General features: G+C 36.6%; 2 protein-coding genes across 7 annotated transcripts in view; one reads left to right on the top strand and one right to left on the bottom strand.

Annotated features, from left to right (window-relative positions):
- The window catches only part of SUPT3H (SPT3 homolog, SAGA and STAGA complex component), a 224,290-nt gene that overhangs the window by 12,567 nt on the left and 195,440 nt on the right, over positions 1 to 16,283 (top strand). The window contains exon 2 of the mRNA XM_060785475.2: positions 1,738 to 1,841. Within this exon, the coding sequence (XP_060641458.2) occupies positions 1,738 to 1,841 (104 nt within the window). The remainder of the gene's footprint in view (positions 1 to 1,737; positions 1,842 to 16,283) is intronic.
- The window catches only part of RUNX2 (RUNX family transcription factor 2), a 231,278-nt gene that overhangs the window by 199,311 nt on the left and 15,684 nt on the right, over positions 1 to 16,283 (bottom strand). The gene's annotated exons all lie outside the window — the stretch shown is intronic.

The raw sequence follows: 16,283 nt of genomic DNA, 5'->3' as shown, positions 1-16,283 counted from the left end.
TTATCCAGTAGGTTTCTATAGCTGAGCGGTGATTCAAACCCTACTTTTCTCAACCCTGATTCTTGAGTGTTATAGTTTTTGCACTCAAGCCATATACTATGTTGGCTTGCTCCTTGTTTATATGCTACTTATTAATCAAAAACAATGAAAATTATTCTTAAGAGATCAAAGTTAATGAAAATTCATGTTGTTGCAGTGTGAACTTTAGCCACCTCTGTGTTATGTTCGGAAAGGTTTCAGTGCAGCAGGAAATTTTGAGTTTTTATGAATATGTATTTGAGAATTTCAATTACAGTTTTGCACAACTGCAACAGGTGCTTTCAAGCATCAAAAATTGTTGGGTAATTTTATTTGCATATTGATACATGAAACAAATTTACAAGATAGAGCCAGACTTCATTCATTTAGAGCCAATCCTTCATGATCTGAAATTGTCAAGGTTGACTGAATGGACATTGAGAGGAATTTCTTAAGTCAGCAAGACTATTTGGAATTGATGGTTAATACTATATTGGTATCAAGAAGGAAATCCACTCATCGTATTGTTAATATGACATGGATAGTCTTTAGGAACTGGTGCCTCATTTAGCTTAGAAGACATCCAAGTTGATGTGCTTGGATATTTACAAGATGGTATTTCTAAGGGTATTTCTAAGAGAAAATCAAACCAGTCCATAGAAGAAATAAAGCCTGACTGCTCATTGGAGGGAAGAATAGTAGAGGCCAAGATGAAGTACTTTGGCCACATCATGAGAAGAAAGGAAAGCTTAGAGAAGACAATGATGCTGGGGAAAATGGAAGGAAAAAGGAAGAGGGGCCAACCAAGGGCAAGATGGATGGATGGTATCCTTGAAGTGACTGGATTGACCTTGAAGGAGCTGGGGGTGGTGACGACCGATAGGGAGCTCTGGTGTGGACTGGTCCGTAAAGTCACGAAGAGTCGGAAATGACTGAACGAATGAACAACAACAATTTCTAAGGGTGTTTTAACAGGTTAAAAAAGCAAATAGCCTTAGTAACTGTTTTTAACCCAGTTAAAAGATTTCTAAAGGCGTCTAGTTTCCCTAGTAAGATCTGAATTTATTCCTAAATCTGCTTCATGTCAAACAATCAAACAATGGTATGAGTGTGAAGAAATGTGAGCAATAATTCCTTCAGGAAATGGGATCTCAAGCCATGTTATGAGCGTTTTTGTTTTTTTTCAAAGGATAGGTCTCTTTAAAGTATTGCTACAAAATGCCTGATTTATTTTCTCTTGTAGTAACATTAGAACAAGCAACAAAATATTTCTTAGTTCTGTTAAATACTTAATTTCCTTCTTGCTGCTACTGTGCTTACTGTTACTAGTATGCTTTGTCTGTTACTGTGGTGTAGATTGTCCATAAAGAGGAGAGAATAATTATCCCCATGGCAAGCATTTTGAACTTCAGAATGAAACAGCAGTGGAACTCTCTGCCCCGGAGTGTGGTGGAGGCTCCTTCTTTGGAAGCTTTTAAGCAGAGGCTGGATGGCCATTTGTCAGGGGTGATTTGAATGCAATATTCCTGCTTCTTGGCAGGGGGTTGGACTGGATGGCCCATGAGGTCTCTTCCAACTCTTTGATTCTATGATTCTATGAAACAGAATCAAATGTGAAGTACTGTATGTTTTTTGACTGGGGAGGAGGGATTGGTGTTGATTTGCATGTTTGCTAATTTATACTTGTAAACAGAGTGGTTTTTTATTTTGTTTACTTAGATGAGCAGTACTGGAGCTAGCCCAATGTCAACTGTTGCTCCATCGAGCGGTGGAAGAGGGATTGTAAAATCAACAAACTTCACTCCTGAACTGCAAAGTATGATGTAAGTATAGTATGGTTACCATAACATGTAATACTCTTGATTTACATGATGTAGGAAGGATAGGTTGGCGCAATATATTTTGAAAAGCTTAGGAAGGGTTTTCAAAGGATTAGAACAAATTGGTAGGGACTCTTCCTGTTGAACTTGGAAATGTATGTAGTTGGAACAAACAATATGCATTTCATTCATATATATATGCTCAGTATTCTTAGTATCTGAAGAAATAAGTTCTATTTTGTAAATCCATTTACATTTCTTTTAACATTTAGGATTGCTAGTTACCTCTTTGTCATTAAACAAAATTATATGGAGTGATTGAATAATGTTTCTATAACATTTGTAGGCCATTTGGAACTAGTTCTTTGTTTTTTGACAATGATAATAATCATTTACAGAGTATAGTGATTTATTTACAGTGCCAAAGGGATCCAGTTTCTGCTTTGTAATGAAACTAGAAAATTTGCCTGTTGTAGAATATCTAGATTTTCTTAAAAGCCATATGATTCATCTTTTTAAAATGCTATAGTATAATTGATTTCATATATATAACTTTTGATCAATTGCATTCAATAAGAAACGGGGTTCAAATTTATTAATCAGAGAAGCAAACTTGCCAGCACATGACATTTTCTTTTTATATAGATCCATAAGGCATGAGATTGCAGAATGTTGGGGGGAGGTGCTCAAACTAATGAGTGCTTCCTCCATGAGTCATTGTTTCTTTTATCAAATAGTTAAAATAGAATTTTTCAGCCCTAGTTTAATGCTTAGAACATTATACGATGCTGAATCAGATATAGAACCTTTTCACACGAACCCACTATTCTATTACAATTGTGCTACCATTTATAGCAGAGATATCCCAGATTTGAGTGCCTTTGATGCCACTCCACTATTCAAATACACAATTGTAATTTTAATAAGTGGTTTTAGTTTTTGATATGTTTTTAGTGTTTGGTTTTAATGCATTATTTATTTTGTCTGATGTGTAATTGTGTGGCATCGAATTGATCCTGATATATAAGAAGAGAAGAGCAGGGTATACATGTGGCAAATAAATAAATAAATAAAATACATTGTGCTGATTCGACAATTTGTGGTCCTGTGATTGTACTTCTTTATATTCTTTTTAACCCCACTTTCCTGATTTTCATTATTTTTATTTTTAGATAATTGTGCAATTCTAGCTTTTAAAAACAAAACAAAAAGGCAACTATAACTATAAAAATATACATAAAATAAAAAGAAAAACTTGGTATAGCAGGAGGGAGAAAGGAAAGGACATTTTGCCTTCTGGCATCAGTTTCCTGCCGGAAGTGGAAGGGACCCATTGCACCAACGTAGGTAATAATAATGTTGCAGATTTGGGAACTGTTGATGTATTTTACTCTCAATAGTTAGAGACGGGAATCACATGAGGAGGGTGGCCAACAGCAGAATGCAAATGGCATTGTGTACAAAGGATACTCACTAAATGCAATGCCAGTGATAAACTCCTAAATTTGGATTGCTGTTGGGCAGGATCCACTGTTGATTCATGTTCAGCATGTAGTCATTCTTAGCATTCTCATGAAAATGGAAACAAAATAGACATGCTGAAACCCTAGAGAATAGTTTCATTCTGGTTTGTTTATATGCTATAGGGCATATCTATATAAATGATCTTAAAATATGAATAGTAGATTATATAATTATGGACTCCTTATTAAGCACTTTTGGAAACCTACTCCCTGCCAGTATACACAAAGTTCCTGTCAAAGGAGAAGTTATTGTTGGCTTTGTGAGTGGAAGATCTAGACGTCTTCTTACTGTTTTCGTCCTACTGCAAGTTTCTCTTTTAGAAGTTATCCAAATAAGCAGGGTTTGATTCAGAAATACTTTTCACCAACTGTTCTGTTGACTTCTCTAGTGTTAATGGAATTCTTCCAGTAGATTTATTTTAACTTTTTAAAAAATTGTTAGCAGAAAAATAATGGTGTGACAAGAATAGACTATGGACAGAAGTGTTAAAATTGTTTTCTTTGGCTTCTGATTTATAATAAGTTGCCACTTTAAAATAACTTCTGGAGTCTTAATGCCAGCAATAGTGGAGACAGGGCTTTTAAATCTGTGTTGTTCTCTTTTCCTTGGGGCAAATTATCCTTTATCATCAACCCTATGAAATACAACATTCATTCAATGTCAGAATCAAATAAAAAATAGAGGTCCCATCTACACTCCCACATAATGCAGTTTGAAACTAAATAGTATGGTCCATGTAGACGCATATAATGGACCTTGAGATGCTGTTTGATAAAAAGAAAATGATATACAGCTTCAAGAATTGCAAGATAATGATTGTATGTTAAAATACTGAGCGGTATAGACAAGATGGGCAACTGGAGTCCAGTTCAGACACTATTCAGTTTTGTAGCCAGGATTTGGGATTTAGAGTCCCATTTCAAAGCATCATTCCATATTCAATCTACACATTAAATACATATATTGAATTTCTGTTGTGGTCTCATCATGTTGATTACTATGAGTAATTACTATTATAAATATTCCTAAATAATTAAACATGGGATCTCAATGCAGAACACACTGTATGTACCAATGCTTTTTGTGGGTGGGCGAGGGGCAGTTTGGCAGATGTATTCCTTTAAAATGTGGAACCATTGCTTTCACTTAAGAGAATATGAAAATCTCTTTGAGCAGAAGAGCTCGCTACACATGGAAAGAACAGGGGGATGAAGGCATGTGCCTGCCAGCCTTCTACTTATACTGAAGCTGCTGCATAGTAATGAGAAATGTAGAGAGAAATTTCTATGCTGTCTGCTCTTTAAAATAGATGCTACTTTTTGTGTCATCTGGGATATGCATTATAAAAAATTGGAACTCCAAAGCACACATTTTGTTGGCACTGAAAATATATACTGCACATCCAAATTAGTTTGTAGCAGTTATGAAAGAGGCTAATATTTCAAATAGTAAATGGTGAAAAAAAGAACATACGAATGAATGGCAGTAAAATAAACAAATTTTAAGCACACTGTATAATAGCCATGGGCCAACTTCAACCCTCCAGGGGTTTTAGACTCCAACTCTCATAATTCCTAACAGCCAGTGGGAGTTGACATCCATATCACCTAGAGGACTGAAGTTTGCCCATGCCTGCTACTAAACTGTCAGCTGCACATGCAAAGATAGAAACGTTTTGAAAGACAACAGGGAGACAAGGATAGTTGATGCATATATCTATGGCTACCTGTATATTTGTATTTTATTTTAAGAGGACTAATGTATGTTGTATGTTGTGTCTGCACTGTTTGTTTTTGATAAGGCCAACTGGCTAATCAATAAAAATTGTTGTTGTTGAAAGACAACAATTATTTATCTCATGCTTCTAATATTATTAGCCTAACATGATTACTATGTTTTAAAAAATTGGTTCTTTGCACATTTGAGGTTATTCCCTTTAAGCATTTTACATATACAGAGAACTCCCATATTTTTCAAGTAGAATGAATGAGCACCCGGAACTAGGTGTCTAAATATCAATAATCACTACTGGAGGACTAAAGCAGTAGAGGTAATATGGCAATATCCAAAATAGAAGAAAGATTATGAATTACTTCAATAGTTTTGGATGCTAAATAGTGCAGGGTCATGAGATCAAACATTACCATATCCAAGACAAATAATAATAATAATAATAATAATAATAATAATAATAATTTATTTGTACCCCACTACCATCTCCCCAAGGGACTTGGTGCGGCTTACATGAGGCCAAGCCCACAATACATCAATAAACAAAAGCAATAACAACAATCAATACAAAACAGTTAAAATAACATAGCATCTAAAGAAAAAATAAGCTAAATTACGTCAAACAACTAAAAGATAAATATTAATTTTGTCTACTTCAATTTTTTGCAATGTTATTAATTGTATAGTGGTACTTATTTTTTCTCATGAAGTTATCTAGTGTTTATTTTTTCTCATGAAGTTATCTAGTGTTAGCCCATATTTCAATTTCAAAAGATAAAATCAATCTTAATGTGTATTAGAGGTTAAAGGGATGAGTTTGAAAACTTAGGTATTACTTGATTCCAACCACAGGAGATACCAAGGACACACTTTAAAAGAGGCCTGGAATTAGGACAAAAATTTTCTTAGAATTTTGTTCACACAAATCCTCTTAAATATATCAAAACAGCCAAGTATTAATTTCCCATCCACCTTTACACTTGCAAATGAGAGTGGGGGCAGGAAAGCTGTACCACATGCTATCTCTCTGTTTGTGAATATAGTAATACATTGCTATGCTGAATTAGGCAAAGAGGAAATTGTATGGCTGGATGATGCTAGCTAAATGTGGATCATCACTAAAATTCAGCAAAGCTAAACTACTCAAGATTTGATCAGAATGTGTAAGACAGTGGTTCCCTACCTTTTTTGACCAGGGACTACTCTCCAGCATTAGTACCAAAAGGGTTACAAATAAGTTTTTGGTCAACTTTGGATTCGGTTTGGTTATTTGGGTTGCTGATTCAGAAAATTTCATTGGATAGACCACATCAGCTCTAGTTTCTGATACAGATCATATGTCGTTCAGTAGTCACCATCTGCTTGCTCACAGAAAATCATATTTAACAATCTAGAGCTGATGTGGTCTATCCAATGCAGTTTTCTGAATCAGAACACCAAATAACCCCAAGAACAGTCCTAAACATGAAGACACCAAGGCGCTCCCGCTTCCAGGGGCCACATGGAACTGCTCCGCTCAGGGGGAGGGAGGTGGAGGAGAAGCAGCAGCCAGGAGACTTGTTGTTGTGCCTTTTGTGGGTACTCAGCCTCTCACTTCTCAGTATCCCCATTGCCTTGGCACTGTAAGAAGGTTTTACAAGATCAGTCACTCTCGTTGCAGTGGTGTTGTCACGGTGAGGCTGTGGGCCATGCTTTAGTTATTGGGGACCTTTGGTGGACCACAGACCACAGCTTGAGAACCACTTATAGAAGAGAGTAGATCCACTGAAAACTTGATGAATGACCAGTTAAATATGCTCTATTGATTCAGCGGATTGGCTCTTAATAGAAAGTGTTAATTGGATTTACATGCCAGTTGTAAATAAATGGGCCACTGTGTTTTCCCTGGTTATCCAAAGGCACACATCAATTTACCTTTAAAAAGTTGTTTCACCAATATCGTTGTTGGTATAAAAAAGATCATCCGCTGAGTCCCTTCTGCATACTGTAGGCCCTCAGTATCTGTTGAGGTTGGATTCCATACTACCCCATGGTACCAAAATCTATGTCCTACTTTATGTAATGGCATAGTAAAATGGCACCTCTTATACCTTATAGTGAATATCTTAAAATTTGGTTATGGAAGGAATATGTGAAGTGGTGAGATGCTACAGCAGAGTATGCCCTGCACATCCTTGGCTTTTTTTTAAAGATTGTTTTCTAAATATTTTTGATCCATGGTTGGTTGAATTTGTGGGTTCAGAACCTGTGAATGTGTACTGCATATCTCTTTATCTAGAATTAGAAAGATGCCTACATAATTTTTTGACAGTACTTCTGCTGTTCTGAAATGCCCTTGTTTCACTTGGCATTTTTTTACATAATAGACCAAAACATTTTCCCCAGGTGATTTTCTATATCTATTAAAACAGGTTTTAAAGCAACCAAGGACTCTTAAAACTTCTTCCTTGCTATGTAAGCCTAAGAGCAGGCATTTAAATCCTCTGAAGGATCCTCCCCTCTTCTGGTCTAGTTCGAAACTGCATCTTTTATTTCCATGTGTATATTTGAAGAGAAGTTGGTGGTCTACTATATGGGACAATTCTAGATTCATTCCTACTCTATAGAAATTCCTATATAAGTTGAGCTGACTTTATTTGAAATTATTGGAACTGGAACTGTTTTTTATTTTGGATTTATTTGTTTTTAGATTTTGGGATACAGGTAGTCTAGACTGTATTTGCAAGGTTGTGTGGACACGGTACTTGGATTTACACTTCACAGGTCCTCAATCCCCAAGGCTCATACACAATGGAAGTCACGGATGCATGAGGTGTGAGGTTGGCGATAACCTGATGATCTGTGAAATGGTGGGAATCCAAGTGTACTGTTTGGAATAACTTTGTATGCATCCTTGGGATATCTTGGAGATGAGACCAAGTCTATATACCTTATACACATAGCCTGAAAGTAATTTTCTGCAACATTTTAAATAATTTTGAGTATGTAACAAAATTTATGCACATTGAACAATCAGAAAGCAAAGATGTCACCCATGTGGATGATTTTGGATTTTAGAGTGTTTCATATTTTGGAAATCTGGATAAGGGGATCCCCAGACGGTACCTCAGTTCTGCCTTGAGAACCAATGAGCAGGAGTGCCACCACCTAATGGGAGAACTGGGAGGCTGGCAGTAAAACATTTTGGATTTAGAGGGTCTGAGATTTCCAGATGAAGGAGGTTCAACATATATTGCATTCTGCTCTTTCAATAACATTACTTTGTTCCCGATTCTCAGACTGATTCTGAGTCTGGTGGCAGCTGTGAAAGTGACTGAGTTACTGTTTTCTTCAACCTATTGACATCATGGTTTTATCTGCTTTTGTTTTGGAAATGCATGACACATCGGCAGAGAGAGTTCTGTTTTAGTACTTTTTTGCTGTAGAATGTCCATTTCATAAAAATAGAACAAGAACATGACATACTGTGATTCAGCATTACGTAGTCCTTTGTGCTTTAATGCTCTAGTGGAATTAGAGAAAAGGTCTTGGGTGTTTATTGTATCCAGATAGAAGCTGATAGCAAAGAGGACTAGTTAGTCTGGACTTGAGAGAGAAGCTAAGAATTGAAATAAAGGAAGGAAAGTTGGTTTTTAAGGAAACTCTCAGTTAAGCTCAAACCTTACATTTTGTCATGGTAAGATGGGAAAGTTTTTTTTAAAAAAAATCCTACCTAAACAGGAGGTGTTAGGCTACAATTTCCTCTGCTAAATTTTAGAGGATAAAGCTACAAACACATTACCTCCATGGAAAATGAGTAATCTCAATTGCTAGAAACTCTGAGACTGCTGGTTATATTTGGCATGTGGTGATAACACAACTTGGAACTTTTCTTTTTGGATGTAAAGTAATTACCTACAGATAAAATTCTAAGATCCTCTCCCCGAACATGGTTACTGTTTTGTTGTTGTTCATTTGTTCAATTGTTTACGACTCTTTGTGACCTCATGGACCAGCCCACGCCAGAGCTCCCTGTAGGCCGTCACCACCCCCAGCTCCTTCAAGGTCAATCCAGTCACTTCAAGGATGCCAGCCATCCATCTTGCCCTTGGTCAGCCCAAGGTTCCTGTTTAGTAAGGTTACTGTTTTAGCTACATTTAAAACTCATTATTTATTTATTTATTCCTATATTTAAACCCCACTTTTCTCATCCTAAAGGGTTCTATTCTATTCCACAACAACTGAATAGTTACTTCAGAAAGATGCAATCTAAAATTTACAAGCCTGTGACCTAAGATGCATTCAAGTAAAAGAAAACACTAGAAATAATCTCTTTCTCTCATTCACACAACACGTATGTGTTCACACTCACACTTGTTTTCAAAATATCCTTAGGATTAATTATAACCACATGGCCAGACCTATTCCTAACCCACAGTAATGAAATCCAAGCTCAAAGTATATAATATTTAATTTTAATAATAAAAAATATCATTGAAAAGATGGTGCTTAAAAAAACAATAGCCCAGAGATCTCATTGCTGACTATGGATTAATTACTAAGTATAAACTCAAGACTCGGCACTTTATGCCTTTAATATGTTATATGTTTTTAATCTGTTTCATTGTCTTATGTGTTTTTATTTGCTTATGTGTTTTAATTTTTTTATAGTTGAAAGGGTATGTTTTATGGTTATATTGGTTTTATTGTAATGTGTATGTTACGGCATTAAATTCTTGCCGGATTTTGTAAGCTCTCTTGAGTTCCTTGTGTGGTGAAGTAAATAAATAAATAAATGCTAAAAAAAAGCAAAAAAAAAAGTGAGGGATTTTTCTCCTTATCCTATGCATTTAATTCAAAAGCAAATCATTCCCCAGAAGTGATACATCAATGAAGTCCAAGGAAGGGGGCTTCCTCTGTGTCCTATAACTTAAGACTCTTTGCATTTGGAAGATGTGGAGAAGGCCTTCTCTGCTCTGGCTGTCCAGTTATGGAATACCTTTCCACACAAGGCCCAACTGGCACCTGCATTGTTTTTCTTCTAGTACCAGGTGACTCTAATGCTTGTTTACAAAAGGCTTTGGTCCCCATTGCTTTTGTTCAGGTCCACACATGTGTTTGTATTTTAATTTTTAGCTGTCTTCCTTTTACATGATACTTGTTAATTATATGTGTAGCCTTTTAACAATAGCTTAATGCTTAAACTATTATAAATGATGCTGCTGATTTTACTATATATGCCACCCTGAGATCTATAGATGGAAGATATAAATATTTAAAGAACAAGAGAATGAGAGGGGGGAGGGGAGAAGAAAAGAGAAAGGGAAAAAAGAAATATTGGTATGGTTGATATTATAGTTGAAATAAATGAATGAATTCCACTTTTTTCTAATAACATTTTACTCTCATTCAAATCATATTTTTAGATCTTAAACATCGTTGCCATTCTTAGTCATTCTGACATAATATCTGAGGGGTAAGGAGTCAATTGGTTTTCTAGTTCTAAAAGTAGTTTGAAGTATGAGAAAATGGTGTTGACCTCATGATCTTTAAAGGTCGTCTATGGAAGAGGAAGGCAATGCCAAGCCCCCTCTGACCAAACCTTGCCAAGAAAACCCTGTGATAAGTTCGCCTTAGAGTCACAATTAATCATAAATGACATACAGGCACACAGCAATAACCACAACAAAGGAAGTGGGCCATTAAATAATTATCCTGTTAATTATTTGTATATTGTAAACAGATACAATGTTGTGTTCTCACATTTATGATTCAGTTCTCTGGTTGAACTGTTTTATTAAATAGGAGGCAAATATTAAGTATTCCGGTATCTCAGTTATGACTCAATCTGTATTTTCTGCATTGTGTTGATTATAGTGTCAGAAGGGTGTTTAATAGAACGATTCATCTTTCAACTTATGAGAAACTAGCTGATTTTGAGTTCAGAGTACAATGCATTGCTTTAGGTTTTAAATAGCTGAGAACACAACTTGGTAATTGGGTTAATCACTCAGTACCTAATATTCCTTCACAGTTTCTTGAGGCATTTCATTTTGCAAATGGTGACTGAAGCTGAAGCCCAGTAATATGACATGACCAGGCCAAGAAAAAAACACAGAGAAACACCTTTCTCATATATGCCTTTCACACACAACGTACACTAACACATATTCTGATTATTTAAATGGCTATTACAATGTATGTGGATGTGGGTACAACTCTTGACATTTCTATTTGGAAAACAAATTGGAATGTTCACTGTCTCTGTCAACTGGAATATTAGTTTTAGAAATCACATTTCTTCCTTAATCCTTGAAGCAGCTACATGGCCTGCTGACATGCTACTGGCCGTGGATGTAGTAGAATCATTAAGAGTTGTTAGATATTGTTACCTGTTAACCTTTAAAGAAGTTGCAAAGAAACAAATTAATTGCACCGCTGTCCTACTTTGGAAAAAGTGAGTTGGAGTGTTAGAAAGGGAAAGAACTCTGGTTTATGAGACCATCCCCTTCCCACTATTTGGAACAAAGCTGGACTCTGTGTTGGCCCATCAGTTCTTGTCCTGAGAATTATTATATGGTGATACAAACTTTGGCAAGTGGTACAGTGCAGCTAATGAAGATCCCTGGCTTCTGAGTAAAAGGATCCCAGTTGGTCAGTCGGTGAACATGCTCTCTGCTTGATATCTCAGAGGGCTGGCTAAGTGGGCCGCTTGTGTCACTCAGGAATTGGACCGCTCTAGTATCTATCCTTTCCCCTGTATTTAATAGTATCTCAAACAACATAGAACAAATTAAAAATAAACCAATAAATAAAGATATCAGGATTCAAATTTTAAAATGCAAACATGAAATTATTACAAAATTGTAAATTATAGAGGTTCAAAACATAGAGCTCACCATGGGTAGTACACTTGGTTGGTTGTGCTTAGGAAAAGAGACTGGTTTGTTACTATGCGTATAAAATGTCCCACTGTATTTTCTCTTTGTATCTTGTTTACATTAGATTGTAAATCAGAATGCAGGGAATAGTTTAGTTGCTCATTTATTTGTAAAGCATCATATGCAGTGATGGTGTTATATAAATAAATGCAATAATTTGAAAGATAATAATAATAGAAAATGTCACGGTTGACACCTGGGTTCTGGGGTGTGGCATCACATTTCACAGTGGTAATAAACATTAGATGGCTATTCTGCAAGTTGTGAGGCAACAAGACAAGCTCCTTTACAGATCTTGATGAAGAGTTATTGGTCAGCTAGCAATATCTTGGTCTCCATTCAGCTCATGACTTTATTTAGGCACTGGATCAGTACATGTACAGTCTTTTATGATTCAACAATGAAGTAGAACAGTGCGCCATAAGTATAGTGATTGACACCTCATTCCAAATATTCTAATGTCTATCCCCAATCTGTAGACACCATCAGTGACAAGATGACAAGTGGCAAAACTGCTAATACTTAGTATACTAACATTTAGTTACCCAGTGCAACTTTTTGGAATTGCCCGTAGCAGTAAGTGATACCCCAACGAATACCATGGTCAGTGGCTGCTGCAAGATCATGCCGGGTCAAGAGTGTCACACTCCCTTTGTTTTCTATCTAGGAGAGTTATCTATTTGAACAATCAGAGCTCATTATTTCCCAAACCCAAGACTGAATTCAGATGAAGGGCCCAACTATGTTCTCCAGGAATGTCTTTACCCAGACATCTTGTCCAAGAAAGGGGTATTTATGACTGGACAGTAGTGACTAAAGTCCTCCAAATTTAGGTAAAGCATCCATGAAAGGGTTGATCAGTGCAGTGGTCACCACTCCCATTATTCACAATTCTTGGGTTCTTTCCAAGAAAACCGCCACAGGTTAGCTTGAGTAACTTAGAATGATCAAGGGACGAGGAAGCATGTTGTAGGCCAAACATCTATATGTTTGTTTTCTAAATCCTTCAGATAAAAAAAATACTCTACTGAAATAAATTCAATAGATTGTGCATTGGACACCGGACATCTCAATAGATCCTGTCCTAAAATAGCACTTAAGTTGTCATGACGTCATGTAATTTTGTCCTTAAAATCTTGCGGATAGTTCTCTCAGCAGATCATTGGTCATACATTTCCTGTTTGGTCCTAAATATAAAGTGAAATAGGACCCTGCTGTGTGAATATTCAGAAAGATAGAGGTTTGCAAACTTTTGAGTCCTGCTGGCTGATTTGGAAATCCTAGAACTTGTTTTGGACACCACCACAAAATAGTTCCCATGGGAGCCGCCTAGTTTCAAAAATGCTACTTGTCAAAGCCTTCCTAGTCACACTTGTCTAAGACTGAGGGAAAGAAGGAGGTTGACCTCATGCCCAAACACCAAACCATCCTCAGAGTGCAAAAAATGCAGAATGAAAATACTCCTCAGGCAAACTATATGTCCCCAAGCACCCAGATGCTTCTGGGCAAAAGAAAATAGATAAAGTTACCAAATAAAACACCACAGAAGTACTAACAAAACTGATCTTTTTTTCCAAACAAATAGGAATAGATAAAAAGCAAAGAACGAGAAACAACCCCAGCCTACCACCATGAGGGCAAAGTGCTCTGACATACTAACAGATTCCCAAACAAAATGCCCAACTCCACCCTCTATGTCTGCCTACTCTGTATTCATGAAGCTCTCTGAGCAATTAAAATTTTTAAAGTATTGGTAAATTTTCTGTCCATCTGGATTTTCAAAATAGATGAATAACTAAGTCTCCCAAAACAAAGAATAGCTATGTAATAAAAGAGCAAAACACTAAAAAAAAAAAAGTGGCAAAACCACTATGATAGGTAAGTTTGTATTTGCTTATTTATTCCCAAAGCTCTCTTGAAACACCAACACTCTTATGTCTGGGTTTTTTTTAAATGTACCTTCAAGTGATTTCTTATTTATGGCAACTCCAAGACATGGGGGTTTGTTCAGAGGGAGTTTGCCTTTGTTCCTTTGAGTCTGAGGGTCCTTCCACACAGCCATATAATCCAGAATATCAAGGCAGATAATCCACATTATCTGCTTTGAATTGGGTAATTTGAGTCCACACTGCCATATAATCCAGTTCAGTATGGATTTTATACAGCTGCGTGGAAGGGTCCGAAGATAGTGTGACTTTCCCATGGTCATCTGGGGGGTTTTCATAGCTGAGCAGAGTTCAGACTCTGGTTTTCAGAGTCATACTACACCACTGAAACCACTACACCAACTGGTTGTGCATTGTGGACTATACTAAGTCAAAACAATGTAGGAGCCCATTGAGGTTCCTGCAGAAAGGAATCTCAGAGCCTGACCACAGATTTCAACAATCAGCCCTCTGAATAACTTCCCACTGCATGTCAGGGCCTCTGATGCTGGTCATACTAAAGGTAGATTGTTTTTCAGATATATTGAATGGGAATTGATAGTCTATTTCAGCCCATTGTATCAGTTGTGAATCTGGAGAATTATGGTATAAATTTTTCTATGATGCCATTTTTAGAAATAGCCATTTATATGCAAATGTATAAATTTTCTGTAATTTTGTTTTGAAGTAAATAGTAAGCATGAGTCTAAAATGTGCATGAGCCATGTCTCCTTTATTTCAGTACCTTACCTAGGCAGATATATGCAAGCATAGATGAATGAAGATTATATCATTCTATATTTCTTAGTTATTAGTTCTCCCAATTAGCAGCTGGGATAGGTGCTGGATATTTGTATTTTATTTTAAGAGGACTAGATGTATGTTGTATGTTGTGTCTGCACTGTCTGTTTTTGATAAGGCCAACTGGCTAATCAATAAAAGTTCTTGTTGTTGTTGTTATTTCTTAGTTATTAGAAAGTGCTTTGTTATGTTGGTGTTAAACATATGCCTCTCCATTTAAAAAAGAGAATTGTCTGAATGTCTGGAACACCCCTCCCTTAATATGCTGACTTGCTTTATGAGCATTTCTAGCTCATAGGCCTAGCCTACATATAGGTAGGGATCATATGATCAATGTATAATCACTAAAAGATTTCAAAAGCTGTGTTCCATATGGCAAAAAGGCTGTCCTTTGAAAAGTAGTGCCCCAGCTATAGTAGATATACTAACTTAAAATAGTTTTCTTCCTATCTTAAATTATCCTCTAAATCAGGGATGGGCAAAGTGTTGTCAATAGACTGCATACTGCTTCCCAGTCTTATTTTCTTACATGTTGCCCGCCCCAAAATGCCCTCTTGGAAGCATTCCCACCATGTTTTAGAAGGCTCTGGGCCAATCTAGGCCCTGGAAAAGCCTTTGGGGGCAACAAAACTTCCTGTTATTAGAAAAAGGTCCTATCCTGTGCTTAAATAGCACAAAAGGGGCCACAACAAACATGGCGAAAGGGGCAGCAAAACTTAGATTATTTCCAGTGAGGTGGATACAGTGGGTCACTTGGGGGCCCTATCTTTCCACTGTTGCCTATCCTACTTCTAAAACAGAGTTTCTGAAACTGTGCTCCTCCAGATGTTTTGTTCTTCACCTCCCACAATGCTTAACAGCTAGTAAGTTGTCTGGGATTTCTGGGAGCTGAGGTCCAAAACACCTGGAGGAGCACAGTTTCAGAAGTACTGCTCTAAACCACTACTTCCTAAACCTGGGTTCCCAGATGTTGTATTACAGCTCTCAGAATCCCTGAGTTGGCCATGCAGTTTGGATGTTGTCTTAGAAGTGAAATCTAACAACAGACGGAGATCCAAGTTGAGAGCTACAGTTCTATGTTTTGCACATCTTTTCTGTACTTGTGACCAGAAATGTCTTAAACTGTATTGATAGAAGAAAGTGAAATTTTGAACCATAACTTTAATGGGGAGAAAAAGGATATTTTCATTGCTGCATTATTTTTCTTTCTTTTAATGTGAATTGTTGATACATCATTGCCATGTATGTATTTTCCATCAGCGGGAAGCAGGCAGTTTACGTGAAACTCCATTGCACCTGGCATTTTACTGTTTTACTGTGTAACTGTGATGCTTTAAAGAAATGCAAAGAGACAGATATCAAGAACACTTGGTATCTTTTTACCATACAATATGGCTAATCTCTGTAATAGGTTTTATTTCTTTGGCATTCATAATATATTAGCTATTTCCTTACTGTTTAAGAGAATTTGAGACACTTGTGCTAGTTTACAGTGCATCATAAAACTTCGGATGGTCTCTCTGGGGTTGAAAGATTTGTAAACT

This window comes from Anolis sagrei, chromosome 1, assembly GCF_037176765.1.
Source record: "Anolis sagrei isolate rAnoSag1 chromosome 1, rAnoSag1.mat, whole genome shotgun sequence".
In the NCBI taxonomy this organism is placed as follows: domain Eukaryota; kingdom Metazoa; phylum Chordata; class Lepidosauria; order Squamata; family Dactyloidae; genus Anolis; species Anolis sagrei.
The sequence above is the reverse complement of the archived record's forward strand: the minus strand, read 5'-3'. Positions and strand labels throughout refer to the sequence as shown.